Here is a 19220-nt window from a genome sequence, read left to right as displayed (position 1 = left end):
AGAGTTAATAAAATTATGAGAATGAAGACACAAGAATACAATTGTAAAAGAATAGTTTTACAAGAATAAAGCTCTTGTATTAAAAGAATAAAAACATTATGATTTTTATTTTTTCATTTTCTTATTGTGGCCCTATTATTTGTATGTATTTCAGTTCTGTAAATTATTAATTTACTTGTGTCCCAAATGGGCAATTGACACTGCAGCAAGTAAAAAAACTAAAAGACAAAATATCAAAGTTAAAAAATATAAACAATTAAACATACCAAAACAGACATCAAATATAAATCAATACATAGTGGGTGGAGTTAATGTTGCAGACTGAGCCATCGGGTCAGTGTAAAATCTGATCACAATCAATCAATCAAATTTTATTTGTGCAGCACATTTCAGCAGCAAGGCATTTCGAAATGCTTTACATCATAAACACAAAGTCATGCAACATAGAATAAACAATACATTAAGTTAAGTTCCATCATTACATCTTTAATTGATTACATTTCAAATACAATTCTAAACAGGTGCGTTTTTAGACAAGATTTAAAGGAAGTTTCAGCTGTTTTACAGTTTTCTGGAAGTTTATTCAAAATGTTTGGTCCATAGATGCTGAAAGCAGCTTCTACTTGTTTGGTTCTGGTTCTGGGGATGCAGATCAGACCAGAACCAGAAGACCTGATGGTTCTGGAAGGTTGATACAACAACAGCAGATCTTTAATGCATCGTGGTGCTAAACCGTTCGTAAACTAACAGTATTTTAAAATCTATTCTTTGAGCTACAGGGAGCCAGTGGAGGGATTTTAAGACTGCTGTTATGTCTCTATCTTCCTGGTTTTAGTAAGAACACAAGCAGCAGCTTCTGGATCAGCTGCAGCTGTTTGATTGATTTGTTGGACAGATTTGTGAAGATGCTGTTACAGTAATCAATGCAACTGAAGATAAATACATGGATGAGTTTCTCTAGCTCTGGCTGAGACATTAGTCCTCAAATCCTGGAGATGTTCTTCAGGTGATAGATCACAGGGAGCATAACGATGCAAAGGAATCAAATTTGGACCTGAGCCTGAATCTAAAGCCGACCCCTGGACGCAGAGGTTCAGTGAAGGTGGTGTTGAAGGTGTAGAGGTGAATCAGAGCATCATCACAGACTCTGAAGAACGACACACTTCCAGCTGAGTAATCTACATACACCACTACCTTCTTAGGCGCAGCGGATAAGTGTGAGATAAATGATCTTCTTTTCTGGTGGTAAACATAGTACCCACCCCCATCTGAACAGCTCAGACTCCAGGACTTCTCATTCCCACCAAACCTGCAGTCTGTTCTCTCCACTCTCCTGCTTATTCCTCTGTAACTCACTGAAACATCCACCCATCCGCTCCATTCCACCTCCCAGTAATGGCGACCAGTCAGATCCTCACTGCACAGCAGCTGAGGACAGTCCTGAAATCTCTCTGGGTGGTCAGGATAGGACCGGTCCTCTCTCACATGTATGGCCCTACTGTCGTCTTCAGACAGTTTTATCTGTCTGTTAACAGTGTTTGGGTCAAATGTGGGCTTAAAGTAATCTGAAAGAGGAAACTTCTTTTAGGTCCATAATTCATTAATATACATTTTAAAAAGTGCTACTTCCTGGCAGATTACTTCAGTTTAACAAGACATTTTACCGTGTTATAAGTGAAATAATCTGTCAGTGGAACAAATACTTTTTAATCAAAGTTATTAACTTAAAATAAGCCTTTTGTGTCTGTTTCATTATATATTTTTATGTCTTTTTTAAAGTACTTTGTAGTTTCTGACTTGTAAAAAGTGCTATATAAAAAAAAGTTTACTTATTGTTATATCTTGCTGAACATTTATTTGTTAGCTTTGTCTTATTTCAAGTATACTAAGATATTTGCAATACAAACTAGACCAAAAATAATTGGAAAGATTTTATGTTTTTGCAGTGTATGGTTTCAGGTGAAATATAGGAAGTTTGTGCAGCTTATTTAAAATTATACTTACATTTTCTCAGGCCAGGTCTCAGCCATTGTTCTCCAAAAGGCTCTATCCTGCAAAACAAAACAAAAAACAAAGTAATTCAGTCTCTTTAAGCACAATTGAATTATCAGAAATGTGTAATTAAAACATGTTTTGGTATTTATATGCCTGTTCAATTTAATGTCATAAAGAAACAAGTAAATTATATTACATAAAAAAAATTATAAACTGACTCTCATAACAATCAGAATAATTACCAACTTCCCGTTAATGTATATATACCATATACTATACTTGCATAATGTTAGTTATATAACAAACAAAATAAAAACTATTGATAATGACAGTAAAATAACAATAATTTGTTATATGAGTAATAATCTACTCATATTAACACATAAAATAATTCCATTCATCCAACTGACACCTTAAAACATCCAGTTTCCAGTTTTGATCTTGCAGCTTTGCAGAGAAAAGTTTCACTGTTGCTTCTCCCGGATGGTTGTAGCTCAGGTCCAGTTCGGTCAGATGGGTCGGGTTGGAGCTCAACGCTGAGAACAGAGACCTGCATCCCTCCTCTGTGACCAAACACCCAGACAGTCTGCAGACAAACCACAACCCAATCAAGAAAATGCTAAGCCTGAGCAATGCACATTCATCTGTCTGTTAACAGACAAATACATCAATACCTTTGGATTAGTCTGTTCAACCTCATATCGAATAACACTGGTTAATCTGACCTGAGGTTTTGGAGCTTGCAGTGAGGACTCTCCAGTCCAGAAGAGAGCAGCTTCACCCCCACGTCCTCCAAGTCATTGTTGCTCAGGTCCATTTCTTTCAGAATAGAGGATTTGGAGCTGAGCACAAAGGAAAGCATCTCACAGCTCCTCTCGTTGAGGTTACAGAGACTCAACCTGTTGGCATAAAAAACACATTTTGGACAACTATTCAGCAAGAACTGTACCCATTAGTTTTCTATTAGATAATAAAAAGAATAATTATTATCACCTTAAAACAAGTGCTTAATAACAAAGCACTTCACAGCAATTTTATTTATTGTGAAATAAAGCAAAATGTTATATCTTATTTAAAATGATAAAAATATTGAACAAAAACATAAAACCAGCCCTGAGTACTTCCAGTTTGCAATAAGGACTCTTGAGACCAGCTGACAGCTGATTTACTCCTGAATCCTTGAGGTCGTTGATACTCAAGTCCAGCTCTGTCAGGGCAGATGAGTGGGAGCCGAGCACCAAGGACAACGACTCAAAGCTTCCTTCTGACAGGTTACAACCACTCAGCCTGAAAGGAAAAGTTTGAAAAATGTCAGACTAAAATCAATTCATATACATAAATACTTCCACAAATTATTTCCAGGATTTCTTTATTTAATTTCATACAATAAGCTATTTCTTTGAAATGTGTACTTTGTAGAAAAATAAAAACACAATAGGGAATATATTTCTGCAGATGGCAAGAGAACCACATAGAGGGAGGAAAATAGATTTTTATCAGATTATCTATAACAAACTGTCAGGACACACTGATAGCTTAACAAATATGTGAAAAAAAAAACATTTAAAAAGTAAAAATACAAAAACAAATTCTCTAATTTCAAACAATTTTAACAATTTTGGATATAAACATCCAAAATAAATCAACAAAAAATAAACTATAAATAAAATTATGAAGTCTCAAATTTGTCTTAAAAATTTTGAGAGACCAAAGCACCAGATTGAAGATTTATGTCATCCAGTTCTTCGTAGAAAGAAAAACAATAAATCATGCAAATGGAAATAGTCAATTTTAATTTGTCGTGCAATTAATTGATTTATTGCTTATTGTGGCAGGCCTACATGCATTCACACTGCAGCACAAGCAAGTATTTTTAACAAGAATCCAAAAGGCCAAAAGCTAACATCAGAGAATGTAGTATTTTTGTAAATTATGTCGACAAATATTTGACCACAAGTTCATATCTTGCATTAATTATTTTTTGTTAGTGAACCAGTAAATTTTACCGCTAATCATAGCGGTACTTACAGAGCTTTGTTTGCTGTTTTTACTACAGGAAGCAGCCTCAAGAAAGCCTCTTCTGAGGCAGAGTATTTCTTCAGCTCAAACACATCCAGGTCTTTTTCTGAGGACAGCAAAAGGAACGCGAGTGCTGACCAGTCTGCCAGTGACATCTCGTCTGTGGAAAGTTTCTCCAAGGCCAAAGACTCTTGAATCTTTTCTACTAAGGAATGATCATTTAGTTCATTCAGACAGTAAAGCAAATTGATGCTCTTGTCTACAGAAAGACCTTCATTTAGCTTCTTTTTGATGTATTGACTTGTATCATTAATAATAATTGGGCTAATATCCGCCTGTGTGCCGACGCTCGACTTTCTCTGGAGGCCTTGCAGCAGAGTCTGATTGCTCTGCAGTGAAAGGCCCAGGAGGAAGCGGAGAAACAAGTCAAGATGTCCATTGGGACTTTTGAGTGTCATATTCACAGCAGTCTGGTAGAAATCTTCAAACTCAGATGAGTTCTCGTCTTCCAGAAGATTGACGTCAGAGTCAAGGAACATCAAATGGACATAAAGAGCAGCTAGAAACTCCTGGACACTGAGATGCACAAAAGTGAACACCTTGTTTTGGTACAGGCCTTCTTTCTCCTCTTTGAAGATCTGAGTGAACACTCCTGAAGAAATGGAGACTGCTCGAACGTCAACGCCACATTCTTCCAGATCTGATTTATTAAAGATTAAGTTTCCTTTCTGTAGCTGCTCAAATGCCAGTTTTCCCAAAGATTTGATCATCTTTCTGTTCTCTGGACTCCAGTGGTTATCTTCTCCGTCGTACTTCAAGCTCTTTACTTTGGTCTGAACTACAAGGAAGTGGATGTACATCTCAGTCAGTTTTTGGCAGCTTTTCTCCCTCACTGGTTTTAAACACATCCTCCAGAACTGTGGCTGTGATCCAGCAGAAAACGGGGATGTGACACATCATGTGGAGAGATCTCGTTGTTTTGATGTGGGAGATGATCCTCCTGGCCTGCTCCTCATCCCTGATTTTCTTCTTGAAATAATGCTCCTTTTGCGGATCGGCAAACCCTCTGACTTCTGTCACCAGGTCAATACACTCAAGAGGAATCTGATTGGCTGCTGCAGGACGCGTGGTTATCCAGAGGCGAGCAGAAGGAAGCAAGTACCCTCTAATGAGATTCGTCAACAGCACATCCACAGACACAGACTCCGTCACGTCCGTCAGGATCTCGTTGTTGTCAAAGTCTAAAGGAAGTCGACATTCATCCAAGCCATCAAAGATGAAAACAACCTGGAACTTTTCAAAGTCCCAGATTTCTTTGGTTTCAGTAAAGAAGTGATGAACAAGTCCCATCAAACTGAACTTCTTCTCTTTCAGCACATTCAGTTCTCTGAACATGAATGGAAACACAAAGTGGACGTCCTGGTTGGTTCTGCCTTCAGCCCAGTCCAGAGTGAACTTCTGTGTCAGGACTGTCTTGCCAATGCCAGCCACTCCCTTTGTCATCACTGCTCTGATTGGTCGAAGTTTTTCAGGAAAACTCTCAAATATTTGTTTGTGTGTGATTTTGGTTTCTCCTCTGTCTGAGTTCCTGCTGGCGGTTTCAATCTGCATGAACTCATGTTGATCGCTGACTGATGCTCTCCCGCCCGCTGTGACGAAGAGCTCTGTGTAAATCTGATTCAGACAGGTTTGGTTTCCTTGTCTAGCAATCCCTTCAAACACACACTGGAAGTTCTTTTTCAGCTTAGATTTAAGCTTACGTTGACCAACTGCAGCACTAGTCCCTGAAAGATGAGACAGAATATTTAACAAATCAATCAAAAAAAAAGAAAATTTTACGTTATTATGTAGCCAACACATTAAATCCTCACCACATTGTAGAAGGTGAGCCAGCTTTTCCTGCTTCATGGTCTTCAGGAAGTTCATGGCAAGTTTCAGAACTGCCTCTCTGCTGCTCCTCTTCTGCTCTTCATCCTCACCCTTCGACACATCCTTCACATTGCTTTGACCGTCTTCTGGGCAACCAGAAGCCACAGCCTTAAAAATGTGATTCAATTCATTCCTGACAAAAGCAACAATGTTTTCCTCCAAAGCCTGAAACAGATTAGAAAATCAATTACAAGGACTGTATAAAAAATATCTAAACATTCCTTCTGCTTGGTAACCAAATCATTTTCAGTCACTACAGCAGATTTGGTGTTAATGTACAGACCATAAATATGGAGTTGAGGTGCTGCTGGGTTGATTGGTGACTGGTAAACTTCATGCTCTCATTTTCAAATCTGAAAAAAAAAAAATCAAAGTAAAACACTTCAGAAGCCCTCGTCATTACTTTGTATTTGCCTTCAATTACAGACATTTTGTGAAGTCTAAAAACAGCTTTGCATAACAATTCTGCATGTGTTCAAAGGATTTTCTAAATTTCAGGTTTAAAATCAGAATATTTCCTCCTACTATGAATACTATTAAAGTTTACTTATTTCTCAATTTAAAAAGTAAATCTAATAAACAAAATGATGCATTCAAAGTATTAAGTTATTTTAACTTTAATATACAGAAACTTCCGCTAGTCAGAAAATGAGAATATTATATGACACCGCCATTATTTAACAGTACTGTATGTCCATCTATTGTATAATATAAGCCCTCAATGACTGGTTTCCTTTTGCATGATTTACTGCACCAATAATAGAAGGTCAGTCTGTGGCTCTTCTGTGGCGTTAAGAAAGTCAATAGAAACCATTAACTCGCCTACAGTCTCTCTCATCCTTCTCTTACTACACTGTGCAGATTATTTGCTGGTCAGAATACCAGAACAATAGGTCCCTATACTTAATCTGAGAAATGCCAAGTACAGGGATTGCAATTAAGTAATCCCTAAATCAAAGCAAACCGATAAACAAAGTCTAAAAGACCTTCAGGAACTCTGAAGGGGGTTGATTCTTGAGAGAGAAATTTTAGAAAATAGTGGCAGATAAAGAGTCTCAACTTGTCTTCACGCAGAATGATAAATGACAAATATTAGACCTTACAACTGGGAGTATCATAATCCCACATGATCAAGGTTTTACCACCAATCCTCACCTGTGATTTGCATCATGGAGTCCATCTCCAGAGCGTGAATCACTATTTTCGAATCCAGGTTCGAGATCAGGTTCAGTGCAGTCTGAACAGTCCAGTTTCCTCCTAATGGATAAACAGACAATAAATACACTTGAACTGTTACTATTAGTGTCATAATCATTCACATAACTTTGATAAAATCAAGATTTGTTTGATTTCAGAGATATCAAATTCACCAATTATTCTTATGTAAAATAGTTCACTGAATTAATATGTGTTCTTTTTAATATCACTTTTAAATGTGCTTTTTATTTCTATATACAATATCACTTCAAAAGCTTGTGAATATGAAACACTTTTCAGTAGCATACTTCTTTGTAGAAGGTTCACGTTCCTTTAGATGGCAGTCACTGTCATTTGGTTGAAAGGAAAGTAAGTATCTTCTTTGATGACTTCTGTTGAGGAAAAACATTGGAGAGCAACATTAACTTTAACATAACATAACTTTAACATAACAGAAGTACTTTCATGCAAATTAATTAATGACAATAAGAAAACATACATAGGAAACAACAAAAACAAAAACTCTAGATTATTAAATCCACTTCTTTATAACACTTGTATGAACATTTTTAAATAGCTAAAGTATGCAGGTCAAACAAAGACAATCAAGCATTTAATTGTGTCAAAATCTGCTTTTTGGCAGAATGAGTTGTAGCTTACATTTGATCAGCAGGTGGAAGTTCTTTAAAATTAATGATGTCTTCCTTTGACCTGTTGGTCCAGGACGAAGAACAACTACCAACTGAAAAATGTGACTTGGCCTTGATTCTGAAACAAAAACACCAACAATTCTGACATATTTCATTGTATGCTTCAAGCTTCAACAATATTTTTAAATAAATAGTATTTTTGTCATATATAAAATGTTTTTTTTTCTGTTTTACCTCTCATCAACAGATGCACTGAAATAGGGAGGAGACTGCTTGGACCAGTCACTTTTCATGGACACACAGCTTGGGTCAGGAACTGGAACCGGCCCAGTAATTTCAGGTTTAGCAGTGTCTTCAATGTGCTGCTGGACAACTGGCCTTCAGAACAACAGAAAATGCAAATGATATCAAGCATTTTTAAAATTAAAACAAACCCTGCAACATGTTTGCAGCTGACAATTTCTGTTCGCCAACATAATAACGCTGAGCACAGATTAAGATAAATAAGTCATTATTCCTATTGGAAGTTGGCCTGACCTTTGAACTTTCCTTGCCCTTTCATCCTCTCCAAGTGGTAAAACGTCCTGCTGGAGGAGATTCATGGCAGAATACCAAACACTCACACAAACAACCTATTAAGACACAAAATGACAGTGCATCAGTCATAACAGAGCACTGTATTACATCTGATGGTGTTTGAAATGATTAACAACAGAAACTATGCCTAGTTTATAAATAATTATTATTTTCTGTTTTAATATAAAGTTTATAACACAAAGGGAGAAGATGCAAGTGATGGATGGATGAGTAGCACAGTGGGATCGGGAATTAACTCTGGAAATGACAATAGTTTATTCACTTTTCATTTCTTACACTATCTGTTTTTCATGCCATTTATGCTGCTGCTACAGATGTAAAGGAGGAAACCAAAAATAAACATATCAGAGAATAAGATCTGTCATTATTTACCGAATGACACTTCGCGCCAAAAGTCATAAACATTGATAAAGATTCCTTCATGTTCATAACATGTTATGTCGCAATACGACAGTGTCGTGTCAGTCTTATGAACAACCCTTCAAATAAAGTGCTACGATTATGCAATCGGAAAATCAAAATGCTTCTATAATCATTCAGTTATTTTACACTCACTTATTGCGTAAAGTCTGTTAATTAATCAAAAAATTTTCCCAAACGTAATGGCTGACTGTCAGGTTCTGTGTTTAATTCTGAGTTTCTGTGTCCTGAGTTCTCCTCGTTGTCCTGTCTTCCCCTTGATTGTTCCCAGGTGTGTCTTGTTCTCCTGATTACCCTCAGTGTATTTAGCCCCTCCTGTGTCCTTTGTTTTGTGGTCGTGTCCTTGTCGTTGTTTGTCATTGTCAGTCAGATTGTCGTTGTTTGTCATTGTCAGTCAGATTGTCGTTGTTGTTTTTTTGTGCCGCCCTTAAGACAGTTGCTACCGGTGTGAGCCTGGCTTCTGCTCAGCCGTGCTGCCTGGCCGCGGACTACTGTTTGGACTGTTTTTGTGGATTATTTGTTATTAAATTACACCACCGTTCACTTACCTGGGTCTCCAGCGTGCTGCCTCACCACCGCAAACACCACCATTTTATGACAGAAGGATCCGACCAGAAAATACGGTGAGGCACGCTTTAAAATCATGGACCCAGAGGGTTTAGAGGAGCTACTCCGAACCATCGGTGAGTACGAGGAGTCAAAAACCACGTCCACGTTCGCCCTGAGACGGCCAGGGTTCGCGATACGCCTGGGCCTGCTATTGGACTATTGGGTTCCTCGTCTCCCGCACCCCGCGCTGGTGGAGCTGCAGCGGGAGGCAGAGGAGATACGCCGGACAGCCTTTGCGGCCTGGGATGCTAAACCTCTGCCTCCCAGGCCAGACATCCGCTCCGGCAGCCCATCCCAGCTCCATCCTCAGCTCCTCGTGCGCTCCGCCGGACCCCGCTCCGGCTGCCGTTCCTGCTCCGCCGGACCCCGCTCCGGCTGCCGTTCCTGCTCCGCCGGACCCCGCTCCGGCTGCCGTTCCTGCTCCGCCGGACCCCGCTCCGGCTGCCGTTCCTGCTCCGCCGGACCCCGCTCCGGCTGCCGTTCCTGCTCCGCCGGACCCCGCTCCGGCTGCCGTTCCTGCTCCGGACCCCGCTCCGGCTGCCGTTCCTGCTCCGCCGGACCCCGCTCCGGCTTCGGCTCCTGCTCCGCCGGACCCCGCTCCGGCTTCGGCTCCTGCTCCGCCGGACCCCGCTCCGGCTTCGGCTCCTGCTCCGCCGGACCCCGCTCCGGCTTCGGCTCCTGCTCCGCCGGACCCCGCTCCGGCTTCGGCTCCTGCTCCGCCGGACCCCGCTCCGGCTTCGGCTCCTGCTCCGCCGGACCCCGCTCCGGCTTCGGCTCCTGCTCCGCCGGACCCCGCTCCGGCTTCGGCTCCTGCTCCGCCGGACCCCGCTCCGGCTTCGGCTCCTGCTCCGCCGGATCCCGCTCCGGCTCCTGCTCCGCCGGATTCCGCTCCGGCTCCGGCTCCTGCTCCGCCGGATTCCGCTCCGGCCTCCGTGGACTCTGCTCCTCGTGCCGCTGCTCCGGCAGCCTCTATCCCTAGTGCTCCTTCCGAGATCCCTAGTGCTCCTTCCGAGATCCCTAGTGCTCCTTCCGAGATCCCTAGTGCTCCTTCCGAGATCCCTAGTGCTCCTTCCGAGATCCCTAGTGCTCCTTCCGAGATCCCTAGTGCTCCTTCCGAGATCCCTAGTGCTCCTTCCGAGATCCCTAGTGCTCCTTCCGAGATCCCTAGTGCTCCTTCCGAGATCCCTAGTGCTCCTTCCGAGATCCCTAGTGCTCCTTCCGAGATCCCTAGTGCTCCTTCCGAGATCCCTAGTGCTCCTCCCGAGCCTCCCAGTGCTCCTCCCGAGCCTCCCAGTGCTCCTCCCGAGCCTCCCAGTGCTCCTCCCGAGCCTCCCAGTGCTCCTCCCGAGCCTCCCAGTGCTCCTCCCGAGCCCCCTAGTGCTCCTCCCGTGCCCCCTAGTGTTCCTCCCGTGCCCCCTAGTGTTCCTCCCGTGCCCCCTAGTGTTCCTCCCGTGCCCCTAGTGTTCCTCCCGTGCCCCCTAGTGTTCCTCCCGTGCCCCCTAGTGTTCCTCCAGTGCCCCCTAGTGTTCCTCCAGTGCCCCCTAGTGTTCCTCGGCACCATGGACGCCCTCCGGACCTCCCCTGTGGGTCTGCCGCAGGCGCCGAGGACGCCCCCCGGACCTCCCCTGTGGGGCGCCGAGGACGCCCACCGGATCCCCCTCGACGCCTCTGCCCACTTTCTGTTTAGTTTTGGACTCTTGGCCCCTCCTTGTGTTTCCGCCCACCTTTTGTGGGTAGTTTTTTGTTTTCTGGACTCTGGCCCTCCTTCTGTCGCCCCTCCGCCCCCCTGGTTTTTGAGTTTTGGATTTTGGTTTTGGGCGTCTGGTAGCCGCCCTTTAAGGGGGGGGTACTGTCAGGTTCTGTGTTTAATTCTGAGTTTCTGTGTCCTGAGTTCTCCTCGTTGTCCTGTCTTCCCCTTGATTGTTCCCAGGTGTGTCTTGTTCTCCTGATTACCCTCAGTGTATTTAGTCCCTCCTGTGTCCTTTGTTCCTCGTCGGGTCCTTGTCGTTGTTTGTCATTGTCAGTCAGATTGTCGTTGTTTGTCATTGTCAGTCAGATTGTCGTTGTTGTTTTTTTGTGCCGCCCTTAAGACCAGTTGCTACCGGTGTGAGCCCTGGCTTCTGCTCAGCCGTGCTGCCTGGCCGCGGACTACTGTTTGGACTGTTTTTGTGGATTATTTTGTTATTAAATTACACCACCGTTCACTTACCTGGGTCTCCAGCGTGCTGCCTCACCACCGCAAACACCACCATTTTATGACACTGACGTCCTTTTCCCACTGCTTTTCCTGGTAGAAGTCTGCAGTTTCCTGGTCGACTAAATTTGGATTCCAGTCGTTCCTACTTATTAGACTTTACTTACCTTTCAGTCCCCTCTTACTGCGGTGTGAATTTATTCTTCTCCGTGCACAATATCTAAATCTATAACTAGTTTTCTGTTTCAACAAGTGACACTGACGGACTTTTTCTTTCCCGCTTAATAGTTTCTCAAAGAAAGGTGCGTCACTTCCTTTTTTTCTAAAGGCCTATCGCAGATGACATTGTCTTCTTCTTTTGTTTAAAAACGCAATCTGTATGATCTGTACCAAGTACAGCCAGCTGGATGGATCAGAGAAAAACAGTTTGGCTTGTGATTTGAGGTCATGATTGTTAAATGCCGCCACCTGGTGGCTCATTGTGAGAACTACAATCCTACTTCAGATTGCAGCACAGAAATTAAGACAAAATGAAACAATATTTGTTTTCAGGTAAAATTATTTCCCTAGAAATAATTTAAGTAGGAGTAAAAAGTCTTTGATCAAAAACAACAACTTGAGTACTGAGTAAATGAATGTAAAATTTGATTCAATATTAAAAATGATGTCAATAGTCAGACCAAAACATGAATTTATGTGCAAATATTGGTATTTTAAATACTGCAATGAAATAAAAAAATCATTCAAATAAATTATCTAATTTCAAAATAAGAAAGAAATTTCCTAATGCATTCATATACATATCGTATCATATTACATAATCACTCATTCAGATGTTTATTGTGGCTTTATGTTGTTCAAGCTTACAAACTTGCATACATGCAAACAATGTCAGATGAAGATCTATGCATTTATAAACATCTATTATATATTGATATCATAATAAATTTCTTCTTATCATAAGAATTACATTTTTATCATTTCTATAAAAATTAGAAAAAAATTTACCCACGTTTTAATGGAGCCATTTATTTCAATAGTACCTGGATTTTTAACACCTCTGGTGAATGTAGTAACAGGAATTTCATTTTTAAACTGCTTTTCATATAAATTTTGTCAGTTCACACCTTCATGAATTTTTCTCTTCATGACGTTATTTCAACTAAAGTATCATATTCAGCATTTTTAATTAAATGTTTGGTTAAAAAATGTTTCTTCGGAAACCTCTTGTTTTATTTTTGAATCATTTAAAACATTTGTAGGCAACTCCTTGCATTTTTACCCTAAAAAAACTACACTGGAAATGAAGTCCACGCTGACGTAGCGGGATGACGCACGTTTACGCGCAGTGACTCACGGGAAGAAAGGTCAAGAATCGATTGGTGCTGAAGATGAGCATTAGCCCTGTTAAGAAGATCATTTTAAACCACTAAACCGTCCACAAGAGTTAACAGAACCGCCCGGTTCTGCCTCGTAAGACCCAGATGGACCCGGACAGCGCTGCGCTGTGATTCACTACTTGGTTACCTAACGCCGCTCGCTCTCGGCTTTCAGCTGCATTGTTATTGTTTCCTGTCTGCTGCTCTGAAACGGGGACCCGAGGGATGGTTTTTCATCGGGTTCGGGAAGATGGATGAGAAGTCCACCAGCAGCCACCAGCGGCTCCTGCTCTTCCTGCTCATGGTGGCGGTTTTCGGCGTTTTCATGGTCCAGTATGCCTGTCCCAGCAGCTCCGAGTGCCAAATGCTCCACCAGCTGGGGGCCTGGTTCACCCTCAGGGGCGGACCTGGCATCCGAACCGGCGACGGTGAATCGCAGGTCGGGCTCCAGAAGGACCCCTACATCACAGAAGACGGCGCTTTGGCCCGATTTGTCCCTCGTTTCAACTTCACCAGCGCCGACCTGAACCGGGAAGTGGACTTCAACATCAAAGGCGATGATGTCATTGTATTTCTGCACATCCAGAAAACGGGGGGCACAACTTTTGGGCGACACCTGGTGCGTAACATCCAGCTGGAGAGGCCCTGTGAGTGTCACGCAGGCCAGAAGAAGTGCACCTGCCTCCGGCCAGGTAAGAAGGAAACCTGGCTCTTCTCTCGGTTTTCCACCGGATGGAGCTGCGGGCTTCATGCGGACTGGACTGAGCTGACCCACTGTGTCCCATCGCGCATGGACTCCAGAGAGGCCCAGAAAAACCAGCCAAGGTTAGAGGAAGATCACGTTAAATTCACGTTATTGAGCAATTTTTATCTTCCAGGTTTTGATGTAAATGGAAAATAATAGCTGGGGAATACCAATATAAACCTAATGTATTGAAAATCTAGAAATTTAGGCCTGCCATTATAACAAATTTAGCTGGACAACAAATTGTCCTAGAAGTTATTTTGATAAACAATATCAATTGTTATTTTGAGACCATTTTCAACTAACATTCTTGTAATGCCATAATATTACAAGAACATATTCTCAAAGATCAGTAAACTTTAAATTGTAATGGACATTTTAACACTGGAATCAGAATATCTTTTTAAATATCCAAAGTAAATAAACAAAACAACAGAAACAATAAATAAAATAAATTATGACGTTTCTGTAGACAAAATAGTCCTTGAATGAAAGGACGAGTTGAGTCCAAAGCACCAGACTGAAAGTTTTGGTTATTCAGTTTTTTAATAAAAAAAAAAAAAGAAAAACGATAAGTCATGCAAATGGAAATTGAGTTTGTTTTAATTTATCATACAATTAATTAATTTTTTGCTTATTGCTACTGTCCTAATTGCAAACACTAATTTCCGTTTTCTCCTCTTTCTAGTAGAAACTATTACTACATAACGATCTTAAGAGATCCCGTTTCGCGTTACCTGAGCGAGTGGCGTCACGTGCAACGCGGAGCCACTTGGAAAGCCTCCCTCCACGTGTGCGACGGACGTTCACCAACGCTGTCAGAGCTGCCAAGTTGCTATCCAGGCGACGACTGGTCGGGTTGCTCCCTGCAGGAGTTCATGGACTGCCCCTACAACCTGGCCAACAACCGACAGACCCGCATGTTGGCAGATCTCAGTCTGGTGGGTTGCTACAACGTCTCCGCCATGGGCGAAGACGAGCGCTGGGCGGTGCTACTGGACAGCGCCAAGCGCAACCTGAAAGGGATGGCATTCTTCGGCCTGACCGAGTACCAGCGTAAGACGCAGTACCTCTTCGAGAGAACCTTCAACTTACAGTTCATCGCACCTTTCACGCAGCTGAACGGGACGCGAGCTTCCAGCGTTGAGGTACCCACCGAGACGCAGCAGAGGATTCGCCAGCTGAACCGGTGGGACGTGGAGCTGTATGAGTACGCCCGTGACCTTTTCCTGCAGCGCTTCCAGGTGGCGAGACAGCAGGAGCGCAGGCAGGCCAGGGAGCGGCGACAACAGGAGAGGAGGCGGCTCCGAGGGAGATTCTCAGCAAAACAAGGGCGGCGGCCAAAGCCGACTGAAACAACGCGCTCGACCGAAGAGCGTCGAACGGAGGACAGCCTGGAGTCCGAAGTGCTTCTGTCAGACTGGTGGGATGTAGATGAGAACAGCACCATGGAGGACTACATAGGCAACGTGGAGCAGTGGTAGCACACAGCTGTCTTTGTAGGAAGCGTACCAAGAGCTGCCTTGTCAGTTTTTGCTAATTCAGGTTATTTTCAGTACATGCCTTCTTCTCTTATTCTTTTGTGACAATGAAATGTTTTAAACGTGACTTTGATTTATTTATTTTAAAGGTGACCTGTTATGCTTCCTTGAACAGTCTAGGATATGTTTATAGGATATACAAACCATGTTTGTAACATTTTTTGCACAAAATTATTCTTAGATTTTAGCTTGCTCAGTTCTGCCTATTTTGAGCTCCTTTCAAAATGAAAGGCCTCTGTCACTTTAAATCCAAATAAGCTGATGAAACACTGTAAGGTAAAAATGGCTGCAAACAAATGCGCAACCCGACATCTTGGGCTGGACAATAAACCCTTAACAATATATATTGTGACAGACACGTGATCAGTATCAATAGATATTACATCTGATAGAATATTTAACCATTTCACTGAACTCTGATCCAGAACCACATAGCATTCTGGGAATGCTGCATTTGAAAAGCAGAAGTAGAGCCTCCTGTACAACCAACAAGAATGTAGCAAGTAATTTCTGGATGGTAGGTGAACAACAAAACACTTGTCTTATCCAGCAGTCATTGTACATCTAATACAGCCTTAAGACCGGCTTACTAAATGTGCTGGATCTCTGTTTGTGACTGTGCAGAGTGACTCAATAATCTTGAGGTTTTTAAAACGACTCATTTTCCAAAAAACACTAACTTACTGCCAAAAACTGTCTGGAAAGTTTTCATTTCGAACTTGAGTCTCTTTTAGAAGTAGTGGAAGTACAAAAGTTTGCAAAATGTGAATTTTGCATAATAGGTCTCCTTTAAACAGATTGTCGAAACAGACTTTCTAATCGGGTCAAAAAATGGGAAGGTTTTTCTTTTTGTCATGACGCCAACCTTCACCTTGTTTTCTCTGGACTTTAACCACATTGGTATTCAGAAAATGCAGCTTGGAAGAAAATGACTTTTCTTATTTCAGAAAACACTACAGACTTGTGATCAACAATCTTTATGTTTGCCATAATATTGTCTTGAATATTTTGAAATGTACTCACTTGTGTCTTTTCACAGCAAAAAAGGAAAATTAGTTAATCGGTACCTCAATTTGTGGCATTCTCTGCTAATGTTGTAGAACATTGGAATTTGTCTCTTTTTATATAAACTATGCTTTTACATTTATCAAACTGCTGTTTTACTCTCATGATTTTAAAGGTTTCTCAATTGCAAGTCTGGGGTTTACCAGCAGGAGGTGGCAAAGTACTTTTAATGTTAGGAAATATTCTTAGTACAGAAGCAAAAGAAATTAGATCAAATCATAACTCATTTTGGAAAAAGTAGTTTCATAGGATTTTGGTTGTTTCCTTGATAATTTTTCAAATGATTTATGAAAGTTTGATTTTGTTGCTCCCAGTTATTTAAAAAACAAGTATTTTCACTTTACATGCAGATATATTTAATAAATTAACTACATTACTCGTTATGACTGGCCATGAAGCCATTTTAGATAAACATGAATATTAATGCCATTGTTGAGTTGGAATAAAGTTTAGTCTCAGGTTTGTTTTTCAGTAGCCGTTTTTTAAAAACGGCTCCATTTCTTGGCAGTAATGGACTTCCATACCTCTCCTACTACCTGCAGTTTGCAGCATATTTCATTCAGTCGTGACTTCATGATAAATAATAAACAAACACTCCCCTGTCGTCCAACTCCTCCCATTTGATAAACCCTCCCTCTTGTCTTTTTTTTTTTTTTTTGGGTCAAATCTGTTATCTGCTGGGATCAGTGCTTTGCTGCCGATCCACTGTAGTTACAGCTGACATTTCTGCCGCCGCTTCCCTGTCCCTCTGCAGCTGCGTCGCGCTTTTCGCCCTGATTTTATTTATGAACATTATTTCTCGCCAGCGTGTTTTGTTTCAGCCATCCTTCCTACGCTTCGCTGCAGCGCTGCTATAGTGTCATACAGATAAATAAGGAAGTCTTTGCGGGAAAATACCGAACCGAGAAGCTCGTTTCAGTCGACGCTGATTTGAAAGAAGACATTTGATCTGTTTGGACTGATAACAGGTGAGCGGCCGGGAAACGCCTGGCGCATTTGCAGCATTATTAATGCGCTTTGACGCATTTATAGAAAGAAATTGTGTTTTTGTTCGTATTTTTCGTCTGTTCGCTTCTGCAACTCCTGCCTGTTGCATGGCCGCGCAAAAGCTGGCTTTTGTTGTTAAAGATGGGCGTAATTCAGGCAAATTAGTCATAGCGCTCCTGTTTAAACATGGGCTGGGAGGTCTGAGACTTCTCTGTCTGGATACAAATGATGTGGTGAAAAATTTCCATATCCAAGCCAGTATAAAGGTTTTTTTTATTATTATTATTATGAGATAGCATAATCTGCCTTTGCAGTTCCCACGTTTAGGTTTTCAAGCAAGAGTTAAATGCATTCAGAGGTGAAATGAAGATCCAATGCAGGTTGCGTTTTCGTTACTGACTTGCAGGTTTGCAGGTTTCGCTATCAGTGTGTGTGCAGACAACAAGTGGAGGAGCTCTGAAGTCCTGTCCTTGCTTGTCCTGTAAAGGGTCAGACTTAAACCGCCATAGCATGCTGTGTTGTCTCTATTGGTTTGCATACACTGTATGCAATCCTACTGGTCGTTTGCCCTTTATCTTGTCTGGTTCAACAAAACAGCCAGTCAAGACAAGTTAACACTCCCTCCCGGCTGTGGACTCTGTACCTGTCTGGCTCGTTTTTCTTTACTTAATATAAACACAGATAAACTGACAAACCAGGCTCACGCTGACAGGCGTGCGTGGAGTCACCTTTCCCACGCTACCAGTTTTCAGTTCTCCTCTCACATATACGACTTGGTCACTATTTGTTATCTTGCTGTTGATTGCTTGTAGCGTTTTGGCCAGTTTTATATCTATATTTGCGCCAACGCTGTAAAAGCCTGTTATTTATTTTCATGCTCAGGTGATGCTGATTGTTTGTCGAAGTAACGTGTTGCACGGTTGTGTGATTTGAAGCTGTGGTGCTTTTAACGAGCTGAAAGGATTACCAATACTTAACCTAATTACTTTGCTCTCTCCGTTTAAGCTGCTGCCTTTCTCTCACACTGTGATTTATAGATTGGTTTCCTTACGTTTGGTGGCCGATGTTGGACTGTGTCTGCTCTCATCCTTGAAAACCTGTTTTTAAGTTAGTGAATGATAACCCTGAGATAAGGCAGATGAAGATTAAAGTCGTGTTTTCACAGCTTTAGTTGATGTTGCACAACCACCAAGCTTTTCTGAGTGAGCTAACTCCAATTTGAATAAAAATCTCCCACAGGGACGTCCTATTCTCATATATAACCAAAATGGACATAATAGAAAAACCCAAATGTTTGCAAACTAGAAGTGAAAACTTGACTGACACCGTTTACAATAAAGGGAATAAAAACTAGGATGATGACGTTTTACCAGAGATTCCCCACCTCTCAAGTTCCTGGTGTCTTATATACCTTTGAACATTTTTAGATTTTTACATCCTAAAAATGTCATTGTGGTTTTTAGGGATTTTCATATGATGTCAAAACAGTGTCTAATTGTGAAGCGGGAGGGAAAATCACACATGACTTTCAAGATTTTTCCGTTTTTTACAGATGAATCTTAAAAGTGTGGTGTGCATTTATATCCAGCTGCCTTGTGGAACCATCTTCCTCTAATTACTGCTTCAAGTTTGACTGGGTGTCTTTACTACCTACAGGAACTATAATTTGTGTCAGTTTTGCCTTTCTAAATAGCTGAGACAAATGTGATCAATAAGGAGATTTAAAAATCAATTTGAGGCGATTAGATGTTCTGTATTTTACTTAAGGACATTGAAGTAGAGGGGAGTGAAAGCAAATACAAGCAAAACCTTTCACATTTGTTTTCATTCATTCATTCAAATAAAATAATAAATACATTATTTGTGGTTGTAAATTAATTTATAAACAAGTAT

At 41.5% G+C, this 19220-nt stretch overlaps 3 protein-coding genes across 10 annotated transcripts in view; 2 read left to right on the top strand and 1 right to left on the bottom strand.

Annotated features, from left to right (window-relative positions):
• Positions 1 to 456: 456 nt before the first annotated feature.
• On the bottom strand, positions 457 to 11877 carry LOC129360709 (NACHT, LRR and PYD domains-containing protein 3-like). Its single transcript, XM_055031085.1, is given in 15 exon segments — positions 457 to 1565; positions 2005 to 2051; positions 2408 to 2581; positions 2721 to 2894; positions 3097 to 3282; positions 4024 to 4881; positions 4883 to 5798; positions 5886 to 6108; positions 6227 to 6296; positions 7099 to 7200; positions 7449 to 7532; positions 7801 to 7908; positions 8025 to 8168; positions 8328 to 8422; positions 11778 to 11877. Coding segments are annotated over 14 exon segments (3702 nt in total). The 5' UTR covers positions 8393 to 8422; positions 11778 to 11877; the 3' UTR covers positions 457 to 1014.
• A 1095-nt stretch (positions 11878 to 12972) lies between these two features.
• LOC129360785 (heparan-sulfate 6-O-sulfotransferase 2-like) lies at positions 12973 to 16427 on the top strand. 2 transcript variants are annotated; one of them, XM_055031191.1, is made up of 2 exons: positions 12973 to 13814; positions 14426 to 16427. In XM_055031191.1, the coding sequence occupies exons 1-2, from the start codon at positions 13240 to 13242 to the stop codon at positions 15216 to 15218; spliced, it is 1368 nt and encodes a 455-aa protein (XP_054887166.1). In that variant the 5' UTR covers positions 12973 to 13239; the 3' UTR covers positions 15219 to 16427. The 2 variants fall into 2 exon arrangements, with proteins under 2 accessions (XP_054887166.1, XP_054887165.1); XM_055031190.1 differs by having other exon boundaries at positions 14423 to 16427.
• A 596-nt stretch (positions 16428 to 17023) lies between these two features.
• LOC129360412 (muscleblind-like protein 3) overlaps positions 17024 to 19220 on the top strand; it is a 30031-nt gene continuing 27834 nt past the window's right edge. For all 7 annotated transcript variants that reach the window (XR_008606047.1, XR_008606048.1, XM_055030615.1 and 4 more), the window contains exon 1: positions 17024 to 17308. The gene's annotated coding sequence lies outside the window, so the exon portion shown is untranslated. The remainder of the gene's footprint in view (positions 17309 to 19220) is intronic.

The sequence above is a fragment of the Poeciliopsis prolifica genome, unplaced genomic scaffold, assembly GCF_027474105.1.
Source record: "Poeciliopsis prolifica strain line A6 unplaced genomic scaffold, Auburn_PproV2 SCAFFOLD006, whole genome shotgun sequence".
NCBI classification, from domain to species: domain Eukaryota; kingdom Metazoa; phylum Chordata; class Actinopteri; order Cyprinodontiformes; family Poeciliidae; genus Poeciliopsis; species Poeciliopsis prolifica.
This window is presented reverse-complemented; position numbering and strand designations above follow the sequence as displayed.